Source organism: Ranitomeya imitator, chromosome 1 (assembly GCF_032444005.1).
Source record: "Ranitomeya imitator isolate aRanImi1 chromosome 1, aRanImi1.pri, whole genome shotgun sequence".
Taxonomy (NCBI): Eukaryota; Metazoa; Chordata; class Amphibia; order Anura; family Dendrobatidae; genus Ranitomeya; species Ranitomeya imitator.
In genome coordinates this window covers 913,812,444-913,828,235 of record NC_091282.1, presented here as the reverse complement: position 1 = coordinate 913,828,235, position 15,792 = coordinate 913,812,444, and the positions used below count along the sequence as shown (strand labels likewise).

The 15,792-nt window shown below is 37.9% G+C and overlaps 1 protein-coding gene across 1 annotated transcript in view; it reads right to left on the bottom strand.

The window, feature by feature from the left end:
* The window catches only part of NPFFR2 (neuropeptide FF receptor 2), a 317,674-nt gene that overhangs the window by 98,071 nt on the left and 203,811 nt on the right, over positions 1-15,792 (bottom strand). The window contains exons 2-3 of the mRNA XM_069743512.1: positions 14,061-14,389; positions 4,471-4,570 (exon numbers count right to left, since the gene is read on the bottom strand). Coding sequence (XP_069599613.1) covers positions 4,471-4,570; positions 14,061-14,382 — 422 coding nt within the window. The 5' untranslated portion in view covers positions 14,383-14,389. The remainder of the gene's footprint in view (positions 1-4,470; positions 4,571-14,060; positions 14,390-15,792) is intronic.

The window sequence follows — 15,792 nt, the reverse complement described above, 5'->3', positions numbered from 1 at the left end:
GCTGGCACAAATGCAGTATCGGCAGCGCAGTACTAGAACGGCGCATGTCACGAAGTGGTTAATGACCGGGCCAATTTTTACAATTCTGACCACTGTCCCTTTATGAGGTTATAACTCTGGAACGCTTCAATGGATCCAGGTGATTCTGACAAAGTTTTCTCATGACATATTGTAATACATGATAGTGGTAACATTTCTTTGATATTACTTGCGGTTATTTGTGAAAAAAATGGAAAATTTGGTGAAAATGTTGAAAATTTTACAATTTTCCAAAATTGAATTTTTATGCAATTAAATCACAGATATATGTCACACAAAATACTTAATAAGTAACATTTCCCACATGTCTAATTTACATCAGCACAATATTGGAACCAAATTAATTTTTTGTTAGGGAGTTATAAGGGATAAAAGTTGACCAGCAATTTCTCATTTTTACAACACCATTTTTTTTTAGGGACCGCATCTCATTTGAAGTCATTTTTAGGGGTCTATATCATAGAAAATAACCAAGTATGACACCATTCTAAAAACTGCACCCCTCACGGTGCTCAAAACCACATTCATGAAGTCTATTAACCCTTCAGGTGTTTCACAGGAATTTTTGGACTGTTTAAATAAAAATGAACATTTAACTTTTTTTCACAAAAATTGACTTCAGCTCAAACTTGTTTTATTTTACCAAGGGTAACAGGAGAAAATGGACCCCAAAAGTTGTTGTACAATTTGTCCTGAGTACGATGATACCCCATATGTGGGGGTAAACCACTGTTTGGGCGCAAGGGAGAGCTCGGAAGAGAAGGAGCGCTATTTGACTTTTTTTTCAATGCAAAATTGACTGGAACTGAGATGGGAAACCATGTTGCGTTTGGAGAGCCACTGATGTGCCTAAACATTGAAACCCCGCACAATCGACACCATTTTGGAAAGTAGACCCCCTAAGGAACTCATGTAGATGTGTTGTGAGAGCTTTGAACCCCCAAATATTTCACTACAGTTTATAACACAGAGCCGTGAAAATAAAAAATCTCTTTTTTCCCCACAAAAATTATTTTTTAGCCCCCAGTTTTGTATTTTCCCAAAGGTAACAGGAGAAATTGGACCCCAAAAGTTGTTGTCCAATTTTTGCTGAGTACGCTGATACCCCATATGTGGGGAGAACCACCGTTTGGGCGCATGGGAGAGCTCGGAAGGGAAGGAGCGCCATTTGCAATGCAGACTTAGATGGATTGCTCTGCAGGCGTCACACTGCATTTGCAGAGCCCCTAATGTACCTAAACAGTGGAAACCCCCCACAAGTGACTCCATATTGGAAACTAGACCCCCAAGGAACTTTTCTAGATATGTTGTGAGAACTTTGAACCCCCAAGTGTTTCACTACAGTTTATAATGCAGAGCCGTGAAAATAAAAACATTTTTTTTTCCACAAAATTTATTTTTTAGCCCCCAGTTTTGTATTTTCCAAAGAGTAAGAGAAGAAATTGGACCCCAAAAGTTGTTGCACAATTAGTTCTGAATATGCTGATACCCAATATGAGGAGGGGAACTACCGTTTGGGCGCATGGAAGAGCTCGGAAGGGAAGAAGTGCCATTTGGAATGCAGACTTTGATGGATTGGTCTGCAGGCGTCACGTTGCATTTGCAGAGCCCCTGATGTAACTAAACAGTAGAAACCCCCCACAAATGACCCCATATTGGAAACTAGACCCCCCATGGAACTTATCTAGATGTGTTGTGAGAACTTTGAACCCCCAAGCCACCTCCCTGCAGGACCCAGATGCAGCCCCGTGGCCATTTTGGATCCAGGCCTGCAGGGAGGAGGTAAGAGACCCTCGCAGCTACACGATCACATGATCAACACGTTGGTCTGAGGGTCTCAGGGAAGCACGCAGGGAGCCCCCTCCCTGCACGATGCTTCCCTATACCGCTGGAAAACTGCGATCATGTTTGATCGTAGTGTGCCAGGGGTTAATGTGTCGGGGTGGTCTGTGACCACTTCTGGCACATAGTGCCGGATGTCAGCTGCGATAGTCAGCTGACACCCGTCCCGATCGGCCGCGCTCCTCCTATGAGCGTGGCTGATCGCGCTTTACATGCTATTCAGTCCTTGGGAAGTAGGGCTCACCCCATATGGACGGAATAGTACGTCTAATGGCAGAAAGGGGTTAATCATGAACAGCAAAACAATTGCATTCATGTATGGAACAGGCTTCTTACACACAACAATACAGAAGCAATAAGAAAATTAGTTAAAAATCAACTTACTGATGGCATTACAGTCAATCTGTGCAATCAGAAAATAAAATGAGCTAGCTGTTTTAAAAGGGAAATATTGAGAAAATACATTCCTAAGAATAATACTACAAAATCAGAACAGCTTCTGGACTTAATACACACAGATGTTTGTGATCCAATGAGTATTCAAACTCCTGCAAAGAAGAGATATTTTCTCATATTTATCGATGATTATTCAAGACATACTGTTGTCTAGCTGCTTCACAGCAAAGATGAATTTCTAGAGAAACTTGAAATATATATCACTGAAGTATATAAAAAATCTGCATGCAGATAATAGAACTGAATATGCAAGTAATGAGACACAAAGTGCTTGAAGGAAAAATTTAATTGTGTATCAGACCACTGTGCCATACAACCCTGAGCAAAATGGTCTCACGGAAAGAAGGAACTGGACACTTTGTGAAAGTGAAAAAAATCTGTGTGCTATTTGACACAAATTTGCCATATTAAGGTGAAGCAATCATGACAGCTTGTTATCTTCAAAATAGACGCATTCAAGACTCTATCGGCTATAGATGCTGTACAAAGATGTTTGTCAGACATTTGGACATCAAGATTGCCTTTTTAAATAGTGACATTAAAGAGAACTTCTATATTACTTAACCTTAGTGTTATATCAAATAGGGTGAAAATAATCTCCTTTGCAAACTATAAAATCTCTCTATGGTCTTAAGCAATCAGCAAGAACAAGAAACACCCAAATGAAAAAGTCTTACTGGAAGACGGATTTAAAAGAAGTGTTTATACACAAAATGTAGAGTACAAACGGAAAGTGGGTGAATATTTTTTCATATGTAAACAGTGTAATTATGGTTCATAAAGAGGACGACTTTAGTCATCTTAAATCGACAAGCAGCTATTTGTTCAAGCGTGGATAAAGTTCAATTTCTTGGTCTAGACGAAAACAGGTATCTGTAACCATGTCATCTACAGAAACAGAGTATGTGTCTGCAGAACACGCATGTCAAGAGGAAAATTTGGTTAAACCAATGGTTATATACTCTTGGTAGGCTATCAAGTCAACCAAGGAAGCAAACTTGCATGCAGTGAGAAGATTAATACTAGAACCAAACACAATGACGTTAAATCTCATCAATCGGCGTGATTTGATAGGATGTATCATAATTGAGTTTGTTTATTGCAAAACTGACCAGATGATAGCTGATGCTATGAAAAAGCCACTTCCAAGAGCCAGAATTAAAGAATTCAGAACCACTATGGGACTAAAAGGATAAGTAGTTGTTGAGTGAGGGTGTTGGAATAATGCTTATTATTGTATATGTTGCATCAACTACTATTTACTACTGCTTAATAGTGCATGAGCTTCTGTCTCCAGCAATATTATGTTGCCAGTAAAGCTGACAGACTAAATGCTAAGATCCTAAGCTATATGAAATACCAGTTGTAAGCTATGTTATCTTTGTTCCTGAATAAAAATATATTCACTGTTGAATGGCTGGACAGTACAGAGTTTTATCCGCTGCCAACAAACAAGGGCTGAAGAGGTGGTGGTGAGGTGAGACGCAAGAACATAATAATCTCTTTATATAGCACCAACATATTCCGCAGCGCTTTACAGTTTTTTGCACACATTATCATCGCTGTCCCTGATGGGGCTCACAATCTAAATTCCCTATCAGTATGTGTTTTGAATATGGGAGGAAACCGGAGAACCCAGAGTAAACCCACGCAAACACGGGGAGAACATACAAACTCCTTGCAGATGTTGTCCTTGGTGGGATTTGAACCCAGGACTCCAGCGCTGCAATGCTAACCACTGAGCCACCGTGCTGCCCATGAACATAAGTGAAACTTTGATTCTATCATGACTGTTGCACCCAGTAATGCAAGTGACACATCCCTGAAATCAGAGTCTCTGTCCCTACCTCTCGCGGCTGTCAGATTGCATGTCAAAAATCTGCTGACAGATTTCCTTTATTACTGTATCATCCAAACACAGCTCTTTAGAGTCTAAATAAATGTAGTTATATATTTTTAGCACACATTCTCAGGCTTTCGTGTTTTAAAAAATTATTAATTGACCAAAGAGGATTATATAATATAATTGTATTTTTTGTGCATTTTACATGAATTTCTTAAACGTAACAAATATAGTAAAATTTAAGACACCTGTCAAAAAGATTTAAAGAAGTTGATTTGAAAATTACTCACCTATCTACAGCTATCGCCACCAATGTGAAAACAGAGGCAGAAACAGAAATTCCTTGAACCATTCCGCTCATTTTACATATTGTATTTCCAAAAGGCCAACCTTGGAAGAGAGAAAAAAATGACAATAATGCTTTCTGCTATGATTGCAAACTACATTTTCAATTGAAAACCAGCCACCTATATAAAGTGACATTCACACATGTATTGCAGAGTTAAGGACTTTTTCATAATAAACATTTTGAACTCAGGCTTGAAGCCTATTACTCCAAAGTATTTAAATACCATTTTTAATAAAACTAGAATTTGTTTTATTGTTTCCATTTTCATTTAATGCTTTGAAAACATTTTGTGTAGATACAAGGTGATATAAAACAATAAAGATTGTGATTAAACAGCTTCATACATATATGATAGCTGATAAGTTGGGACTCGAGGAAAACCCAGTTAACATGAGTACTGCCATAAAAATCATTACTGTATTTTTTAATAAAGGTGGTACTATTAGTAACAGAGTAACATAGTTATTAAGGTTGAAGGAAAACTTTAAGTCCATCTAGTTCAACCCATAGCCTAACCTAACATGCCCTAACATGTTGATCCAGAGGAAGGCAAAAAAACCCATGTGGCAAAAGAGTAAGCTCCACATTGGGGAAAAAAATTCCTTCCCGACTCCACATACGGCAATCAGACTAGTTCCCTGGATCAACGCCCTATCAAGGAATCTAGTGTATATACCCTGCAACATTATACTTTTCAAGAAAGGTATTCAATGGCCTCTTAAATTGAAATAATTAATCACTCATTACAACATCATACGGCAGAGAGTTCCATAGTCTCAGTGCTCTTACAGTAAAGAATCTGCGTCTGTTATTATGCCTAAACTTTCTTTCCTCCAGACGTAGAGGATGCCCCCTTGTCCCTGTCTCAGGTCTATGATTAAAAAGATCATCAGAAAGGTCTTTGTACTGTCCCCTCATATATTTATACATTAAAATAAGATCACCCCTTAGTCTTCGTTTTTCCAAACTAAACAGCCCCAAGTGTAATAACCTATCTTGGTATTGCAGACCCCCCAGTCCTCTAATAACCTTGGTCGCTCTTCTCTGCACCCGCTCTAGTTCAGCTATGTCTTTCTTATACACCGGAGACCAGAACTGTGCACAGTATTCTAAGTGTGGTCGAACTAGTGACTTGTATAGAGGTAAAATTATGTTCTCTTCATGTGCATCTATGCCTCTTTTAATGCATCCCATTATTTTATTTGCCTTTCTAGCAGCTGCCTGACACTGGCCACTGAACATGAGTTTGTCATCCACCCATACACCTAGGTCTTTTTCATTGACGGTTTTGCCCAGAGTTTTAGAATTAAGCACATAGTTATACATCTTATTACTTCTCCCCAAGTGCATGACCTTACATTTATCCCCATTAAAGCTCATTTGCCATTTGTCAGCCCAAGCTTCTAGTTTACATAAATCATCCTGTAATATAAAATTGTCCTCCTCTGTATTGATTACCCTGCAGAGTTTAGTTTCATCTGCAAATATTGAAATTCTGCTCTGAATGCCACCTACAAGGAAATTAATAAATATGTTAAAAAGAAGAGGGCCCAATACTGACCCCTGTGGTACCCCACTGATAACTGTGACCCAGTCCGACTGTGCTGCATTAATAACCACCCTTTGTTTCCTACCCCTGAGCCAGCTCTTAACCCACTTACACATATTTTCCCCTATCCCCATTATTCTCATTTTATGTATCAACCTTTTGTGTGGCACCGTATCAAAAGCTTTTGAAAAGTCCATAAACTCTACGTCCACTTGGTTCCCTTGGTCCAGTCCGGAACTTATCTCTTCATAGAAGCTGATCAGATTAGTCTGACATGAACGGTCCCTAGTAAACCCGTGCTGATACTGGGTCATGAGGTTATTCCTCTTCAGATACTCCAGTATAGCATCCCTTAGAATGCCCTCCAGGATTTTACCCACAGTAGAGGTTAAGCTTACTGGCCTATAATTACCGAGTTCAGTTTTTGTCCCCTTTTTGAATATTGGCACCACATTTGCTATACGCCAGTCCTGTGGTACAGACCCTGTTATTATGGAGTCTTTAAAGATTAAAAATAATCGTCTATCAATGACTGTACTTAATTCCTGCAGTACTCGGGGGTGTATCCAATCCGGGCCCGGAGATTTGTCAATTTTAGCGATTTTTAGACGCCGACGTACTTCCTGCTGGGTTAAGCAGGTGACATTTAATGGGGAATTTTTATCACTGGTCATTTTGTCTGCCATGGGATTTTCTTGTGTAAATACTGATGAAAAAAAGTCATTTAGCATATTGGCTTTTTCCTCATTCTCATCCACCATTTCACCCAGACTTTTTTTAAGGGGGCCAACATTATCATTTTTTAGTTTCTTACTATTTACATAGTTAAAGAATATTTTGGGATTATTTTTACTCTCTCTGGCAATGAGTCTCTCTGTCTCAATCTTTGCTGCCTTGACTTGCTTTTTACAGAATTTATTTAATTTTCTGTGTTTATTTAATGCCTCATCACTACCTACTTCCTTTAATTCTCTAAATGCTTTCTTTTTGTCACTTATTGTGACCCTTACAGCTCTATTTAGCCATATTGGTTTCCTCCTATTTCTAGTATGTTTATTCCCATACGGTGTATACTGTGCACAGGTCCCATCCAGGATGCTAATAAACGTCTCCCATTTTCTTTGTGTATTTTTATGTCTCCGGATATCATCCCAGTTAATTGCACCAAGATCCTCTCTCATCTGTTGGAAATGTGCCCTCCTGAAGTTTAGTGTCCTTGTAACCCCTCTATTACACATCTTTTTAAAGGATACATGAAAACCTATTATTTTGTGATCACTATTCCCCAAGTGACCCCCAACCCTTATATTTGATATGCGGTCTGGCCTGTTGGTTAATATTAGGTCTAGCAGTGCCCCCCTTCTTGTTGGGTCCTGAACCAGTTGTGAAAGGTGAAAGGTAATTGTCTCTCATAGTTGTCAAAAACCGATTACCTTTGCTGGAACTGCAGGTTTCTGTTCCCCAATCTATTTCAGGGTAGTTGAAGTCCCCCATAATAATGACTTCCCCTTGAGTGACAGCTTCATCTATTTGCTTTACGAGGATATTCTCCATTGCTTCCATTATTTTTCGAGATTTATAACAAACCCCTGTCAGTAATTTATTATTTACCCCCCTATTAAACCTTATATTGCCTGATTCAAGTAAATGAAGTACTTTGCCTTATTAACATAATTTCTACAAGTTGTATTGACCCTTCCCGAAATGTGCCGTGTATTTAGGGTGCTGAGGGAGATGCATTGCTGTAAATTTCTGTATATCTACAGTGCCATGATCGCGGAGGTCTTGCTGAGCACAGCCGCGTCAAAATGCAAAAAGTTATAGCTCTCAGGATAAAGCAGTGCAATTTTTTTTTCTATAAAAGTTTTTATTGTGTAAAAGTTCCAAAACATAAAAAGAAAAAATAAACGTGGTAAAGCTGTAATCGTACTGTCCAGATGAATAAAGCTGCCTTATGAATTTTACCCCACACTGAATGGTATAAACCTCCCCAAAATGCAATTACTGAATTGCTGGGCTTGTTCATTCTGCCACCCAAAAATCAGAATAAAAAGTGATCAAAAATGTAAAGTGCCGAAAAACGGAACCAATTAAAACGTCAACTAGTCCCACAAAAAATAAGCCATGACATGACTGTGTCAGCTGAAATATGGAAAAATTATAGCTACCAAAATATAGTGATGTAAAAACGTACGATAAAAAGCGTTTTTTAGTGTCTGACAGCAGCCAAACATAAGAACCCGATAATAGATATCATTTATCCTGCATTCTGCATTGACTATGTACAAAGGGATTTTCGTGTAAAATCTCTGATATACGTGATTCAGACGGAACCCTGCAATGAGGCAGGTGAGGCACTGTGGACGCCGTCTGGCTAGCTATGATCCTGTGGTGTCCGTCTTTTTAGGATTGCATAGAAGCGCGGTCTGCCAAAGTATTGTGTACTTCAGAAAAAAAGGACATCACTGAACAGGGGCCAGACGGAGTCCAGAGTAACTCTGCTGCAGCATTATAGTGAATTGATCTCTCAGGTGTTTCAATTGAATCATGTCACTCAGAGATTTAAAGAGAAATCCTGATGTAAATGTTCATCGTAGAGCACCGGATAAATGTGATTCCAAATAATATGTAAAATGTTCACAACAAAAGCTTCAACTCAATCCAAAAAAAAGCAAGGTTCTGCTCAGCTCCTTCATCAGATATCGGAAATATAAGGGCTTCCACAATTCTGGTAGTACAAAGGCTCTGGAAAAGCGCCATAGCTCCGAGCCCTCCAAAAGAAATTCAGCAAATTCTGTACTCCCAAATCCAAATGACCCATCTCTTCTGAGCCCAACAGTGTGCCTATATCACATTTATCAACTTCATGTTTGGCATTTATAGAACGGAATAAAAAACAATACTTTATTTCAAATTTAAAGATTAAATAAAAAAGCTTATGAGCCAATAAGATATATGCTGGTGAGCCAGTACATAAGTGGCACCACTGGGTGGCAGGCAAAAAAAGTTTTAACAGTACAAGCAAATAAATATAGAACCTTTAAAATATTAACACTGAGACTAAATAAAGATAGTGGTGAATGCATGTCCCTTACTCATATTAAAGTACGTAGTGCTTGTACAGAGCATAGGACTTAAGCAGTATTAAGTAGGTAAGGGTGCATGTAGTATCCTGCAAAGGAATGGCTAGATGTTTACCTGGCCATGCGATGGTGCCACTGCCCCTACGCACGTTTTGGCAACGTGCCTTCTTCAGGGGAAGTGACAACATGGCATTCAGAAGCTCCTTAAAAACACCCACTATAAAATTGCGATACACGAGCCATGATGTGGTTAGTCAGGAGTATGCTAAGGATTGGTGCCCAGAAACTGACGTACACTTGAATTCACCGCCCAATCACAGTGCACTTTTTAAATGATTCCTTTCAAAAGGGGCCTGTGGTTTGGCACTTGAAGCACTGACATACCCAGAGCATGTAGTGCCGCCGAGGGTGTCAAGGTGGGCGAGGATGGACATGGCGTCATACGTCACCACCCACATGGATCACATGAGCGGGGCCGAAAACTCTGACGACGAACATTCATTATTGTCTCTTGTGCAATAACCTTTACTGTGTTTATATAAGCAATTATTGATTTTTTTTCATACGCTGTTATACTTATATTAATTCACATGTTACTTGTTCTGTGAATAATAACAATGTATTTCACAACGATCAGAAGCAACTAATATTGCAGTATAATTCTGCTCTTAAGAACATTCCCAATTTACGGATCCCGGGTGTACCCTTGTAGTGCCTTACCAATGGTTTATCTCACCTCTCTTTTATATGATTTTGTAACGATAAAAATATGGATCTTTTTTAAACTTGGTCCTCATGTAAAGCTTTTTTGGTGATTTTTAAACTTAATGTGCCAAAAAAAACAACTTATACTCACCTCACCATTCGTCTATCAAGGCCCTCTGCTCCTCACCGATCCTCATCTGATCCTCATTGCATCTTCTTACTGTCGCTATGGCCAGGACTTCCAGCTCTGATGAAGACCAGGATGGCTCTATGCTTGCATAATTTCACAATGTAACAACGCAAACCGTGAACATGTGCGCACATGCGCAGAATTGTCTGGGCATTATCGATGTTGGAAGTCTCAGTCTAGCATATAGAAGGACTGGAAAGTGATAAGAACCGGACAGGGAATGGTGAAGAGTGTAGGGGCTGGAAAGTTAAGTAGTAACATGAGCATGAGTATTTTTATATATATTTTTTCACGTTATGTGTTTATTATGCTCATGGGTCTGGAGAGACTCATGAGAATAATAAGGGACATTTCATTAGCTGCAAAATCGTATTTCACAGGAAAATTCACATGAATTAGAGAATTCTAATTCTGCCAGATCTGCTCATTTCTAATATGACCCTTCTGGAGCTATTCCTTCGCTTTCAGCCAGAAAGGAAGTGCAGTGTTTTTTTTTGTCTGATAAATCTGAGAAGGTTGCAGATAATTAGTGGCTGCTGACTGCTGCAGTCATGGGATATTGTTTGTGTCCGGAGACCAGCAAAGCACACAAGTCTATGAGGAAAGTAAATAACTTTTATAGTTTATGCAGCACCATGGGGCTATATAACAAGGGGATGCTCAGCAAGGCATAATCTCCTTTAAAAAAAAATTATTCTCTAAATATTACGTAAAACAATGTCTTATGATCTATGCTTTGCAGAAACTCTATGTACTAAGCGAATATCCGAATATACCACACTAAATGTAGATTGTTGTGGCAGTGCACAAAATATACATTTTTCAAAGTAAAACATTCCCTGTGTGACTGTTAACCCAGCCTCACAATGCTCTGCCATTTCATAATCCATATTCATTACAAAGCTCTTTAGATATCATAATGCATATTTATGAGACTGAATGTTTTCTGTTGTTTGATCTTGAGACAAATGTACTATTTTTCAAAGTTAACCCGACATAGAATAAAATGTTTTTTGAACATTATTTCAATATATGAGAAATTAACTGTACCCTTACCAATATACAATAAAATTACTACACACTGTACTATTGAAACAATCCTGTGATCGATGGCTGCTAGAGATGAGTGATTCTTTTCAAATTCAAAATTAACTGACTCAATTTTCTCCAAAATTTGATTCACATTAAATAGATTTGAACAAATCTCAATACTGGACAGTTTATAATTACTTGGAAAATATAAGTGGAGGGGAGGGGAGGAAGAGAAAACCCACTGACTATAATAGCTTACACTCTACTCTACAGAAGAGAGAAAAGATGTTCCAGATCATAAGACGTTAAACTATTGTCAATGACACTGGAGATGAAAAAAGACTCTGCTGTAGAAAATGTCTTCCACTGGGAACCGCTTGTCAAGGTACTGACCACCACGGAACAAGGTGTGATAATCCGTGAGATGTCATAGCTGCAGGGCATCATAGGAAGGACCATGCGGCAACGCAAAATGACATTAACCTTCTCTTTGATGCTTCATCAGTGTAGAAAATGGTTCCAGAAATTTTTTTTTCTGAGCTGTAATTTGAATCTCAAAATATTTGAATTTGCATGAAACCGAGAATTTTAGGGAATTCAACTTGAATTCGATGCATTGTGGATCAATCTGCTCATCTCTAATATAATCTTTTTCCTTTTAAAATTGTAAGTCTTTCCTAAAAGCTTTCCATAGTGACCTTCATTCTACTAGGAGAAGTGTTTAAGTCATTCAGTGTACAGTGTCTGTGGAATGTCCGGTGGAAAGTCGTTCGGCACGTAAGGAATTCTCAATTCCATAGCAGGCTACTATGTTCGAAAGGGGCCTTTGGAAGTATAGAGTAGCGCATACACATAGGATAAAACTGGAATTAAATAGATGATTTTGACCATAATGAATGATTAGCCTGGTTTGATGAAATGAACAATTTTCTTGACCAATCAACATCTAGCAAAAATTTGTAGTCACTCAAAACATGATTATAATATTAGCCGATCTAGCCCGTGATGTATTTGGGGCCATCAACAAATGATCATTCAGTTTTTCGATAAATCATCATAAGTCTAAGGCATTTTGACATCCAATATGCCTGACTTTTCTTTACTCTGTCATTAGGGAGCCACTGGTCACCACAATAAACATCAGATTGGTTACCCAGTTGGTTTGGATAATATTCATCAATTGTGGCCACTTTTAGGGCCAATAATAAAGGATAGTCAGTGTAGAACTGTCTTGCTCTTATTGAAGAAATACATCAAATATCATTGTATTCTATTCAGCATTTCAATTCTGATTGGTAAACACTTATAAAGCTAGATTTTGAGTGTCATAATAGTTTTCAAGCAAGAATGGAGCTGTTTATTTTCTTTTCTCAGTTTACACTTGTTTCAATCACCAGGTGGAGATTTAATTACTATCTTTGTGCTGATGACACCCATCTTCTCACCCTCTCCTTTTAACTAACAGCACCAGCTATATCGAGCTGCCACTTCCTCACTGTCAATGTTGACTCATGAAAGCCTGAAGTTGTAATTTCCATTGTAGATAAGATTGCTTTAATAATTGCAGTAGTGGATTAATCAAATTGACTTCTCGGTTATTGATTAACACGCTATAGATTGAACTGACTGATTTCTTCATAGAGTCTTCATTGTTCACTGTTGACATTGTGACATCATTGAAATAAAGTATTATAGCTCCAAACCAACATTGCCATTAGATTATTTGTAAAAATTAATGCTAATAATCCTTGCCTTAAAGGGAATGTATCAACAGGTTTTCACTACCTCATACGAGAGCAACATAATGTAAGAAAAGAGACTCTTATTACAGTTATGTATCACTTAGTTTACAGGGTAAAGCAACTGTGCTACAGTTTTTAGTTGTAGTATATAGCAGAGCTGAGAAAGCTAACCCCACCCAGACCGCAAATCTCTATGTACAATATCTATGAACAATGAACTGCTTATCAGAGGAGAGAGAGCGTGGTCGGACCAGGGCTCACATGAGAACCAGCTCTGGCAATGATAATGTCCTAGTGATAAAACCTTCATTGTAAGTAAACAACAAAGAGCCTAATAAATGTCACATCGTTGAAATGTGTGCTTTAGCCCCTATCTCCTGCTGCCTTCAAATTAGATAGCAAAAACCTGCTGACAGATTTCATTTAAAGACCCAAGCCTACAAAATTTATAATACAATTGTAGCTATTCATTAGTTAATTAATCATTATATGTGCGAGCCACACTCTCCATGTAATATTTGTACACTAGTTTCATTATAATTAGTGTAAGTTAGTTGACAATTACTCTATGAACGAGCAGAATACTAGCTCGTCGTTAAGAATTATTTTTAAGTTTGCTTAAAAATCATTTTGAAAGCAGGACATGTGCTAGTGAGATTGAAACGCTACGGACACGGAGTTATTACAGATAATGTGATGCTCTTGGGTTGAAACGTGTAGCCAAATGATGGTTGAAAAATAATTGTCATCGGCTTGTGTAAACCCAAAGCCAAAGTCAGAATCAAAAAGTTTATTTTTTTCTGAGAACAAAGGAATCAGAAGTTTAAATTCAGATTTCTGGATACTTCTATCCAGCGGCATCATCTGACTATAGGGACACACCGCTACATTAGATGGCCGGCTTGCCCCCATAAATTGGCAGGTTCAGCCTACTTTAATCTATTGTGTTTGAGCAACAAGATTTAGGAAGAGATGAATTGCATCCCCCCCAGAGACACAATAAAGTAACAGGGGGAATACACACCAAGTTTAACTGTCTGTATGATGTTACATTTCTTATTAGATGGTCATTTGTCATTACATTTAATGCCCACTGCTGACCCTATTTGAAAATATATATATTTTTTAAATTTAAATTTTGGTGTTATTTTCTTATTAAATATTCCTTATTTTGAGTATTTGCTAAAACATAATATGCAAAACATCCATAACAGAAAGCACTGGACATACCTGCGATGATGTTATCTAGCAAAGTTGTAGGCATACAGAAGATTCCAACCAGCAAATCACTGACCGCAAGGTTCAAGATGAAGAGATTAGTAATAGTTCTCATATGCTTGTTACTGAGAACAATGAAGCACACCACTCCATTGCCCACCATGCATAAGATAAAGATGAGTAAGTATGAGATAATGAACACAGCCGCCACAGAGGGTCGATGAAGATAATAATCTACGTAAGTGATGTTTTCTTCTGTGTTAGCCTGTGTCCTGTTGATGGCTTTCTTAGGAGTCCATAGTAAAGATACATTGATGTCCATTTTATCATTCATGGTTATCCTTAAAGAGAAAGAGAAGAAAATGAGTTGTAAAGATAGTGTTTTATGTATTATATATATATATATATATATATATATGCATATATATATATATATATATATATATCTATATATCACAGAATTTCAGAATATTCAAAAACTCTACAATTTAATTTCAGTAAAGCAAAAAGATAATTAAAGGCATCGGCTGACATGTTCTGATTAGACGTCCTTGTCTTCTCTCAAATATCTCAAATCACTTGGTTTCTCACAATTCACTGGCATTAAGAGAAGCCATGCAAATCGTATTCTTGCAGCCAAGTGACCGCCAGCTCTCACTAGCAATATCAGTGAATCCTGACAGCGTGCACACTGCACAATGTCAGGATTCAAAAGTCCACAGTCATGTATTGTGATTGCAAATATTGATGAGCGAGTGTGCTCGTTACTTGGGCTTTCCGAGCATGCTCCAGTGATCTCTGAGTATTTTGGGCGTGCTCGGAGACTTAGTTTGTGTCACCGCAGCTGCATGATTTGCGGCTAACACTAATTGCAATCCTTTATGAGAAGACAGGCATAAGCCCCTTAAATATTCAATAAGTATACTATTCTGCGTGTTTTAGCAGGTCAGTTTGTTGTAAACTTCAAAGTACATATTATGCAAAAGGCTTTGACTTTTTCTGATAAGGATTAAAGCTCCTTCCCTTTTAACATAAGCAATGTCTATTTTTATCAGCTGTCCATGTTTTTGCTGTGATAATGACTTAGCTAATGGGATCATAATTGTAATTTTACATGTGTTCGATAAGTGCTGTAAAACTAAGAGCCGCCTAACACCTCCATGTGAAAACTGCATGTTCAGATGATTGCTATTTTCAAAGTTGACATAACTAGTTATGTTGTCTATGATGAATTTGTATAAAAATCTGTGTCATGCCGCAAATAACATAGCTGGCAATTTTCATGTCAATGCTGAGAACCACATGTTGTAAAAGCCTGTCGATGAGCATTTTTCAAGCAGCTCTTCTTTACATGGCTCAAAACTATCAAATCTAAATGAAATATACTAACCTCTATTGATCGATCCAATTCACAATACAACCCTCTGATATTAACTGACTCTAGTAATCAATTGTAAAGAACCATAGCTTCTAAAAAAATGGTTTGCAATCTGGAAGTGGAAACACAAAGCTCGGCAAATGATCCAGCTAACACCAGAAAAGTGGTGGACATTCATACTATAAGTAAACTTTAGCTTTTTCATTTTAGAACATGCATAAAATAAAAATAGGATGGACAACCCATTGTGTTTTTCCCTTGTAATTTATAATAGCCTTTTTGGCAAAGATTCAGCAGTTCTACACAAATATGGCCTATTAACATTTTTATTTATTTACTTGTTTGTTTTTAAAGAGGGCATGTTCA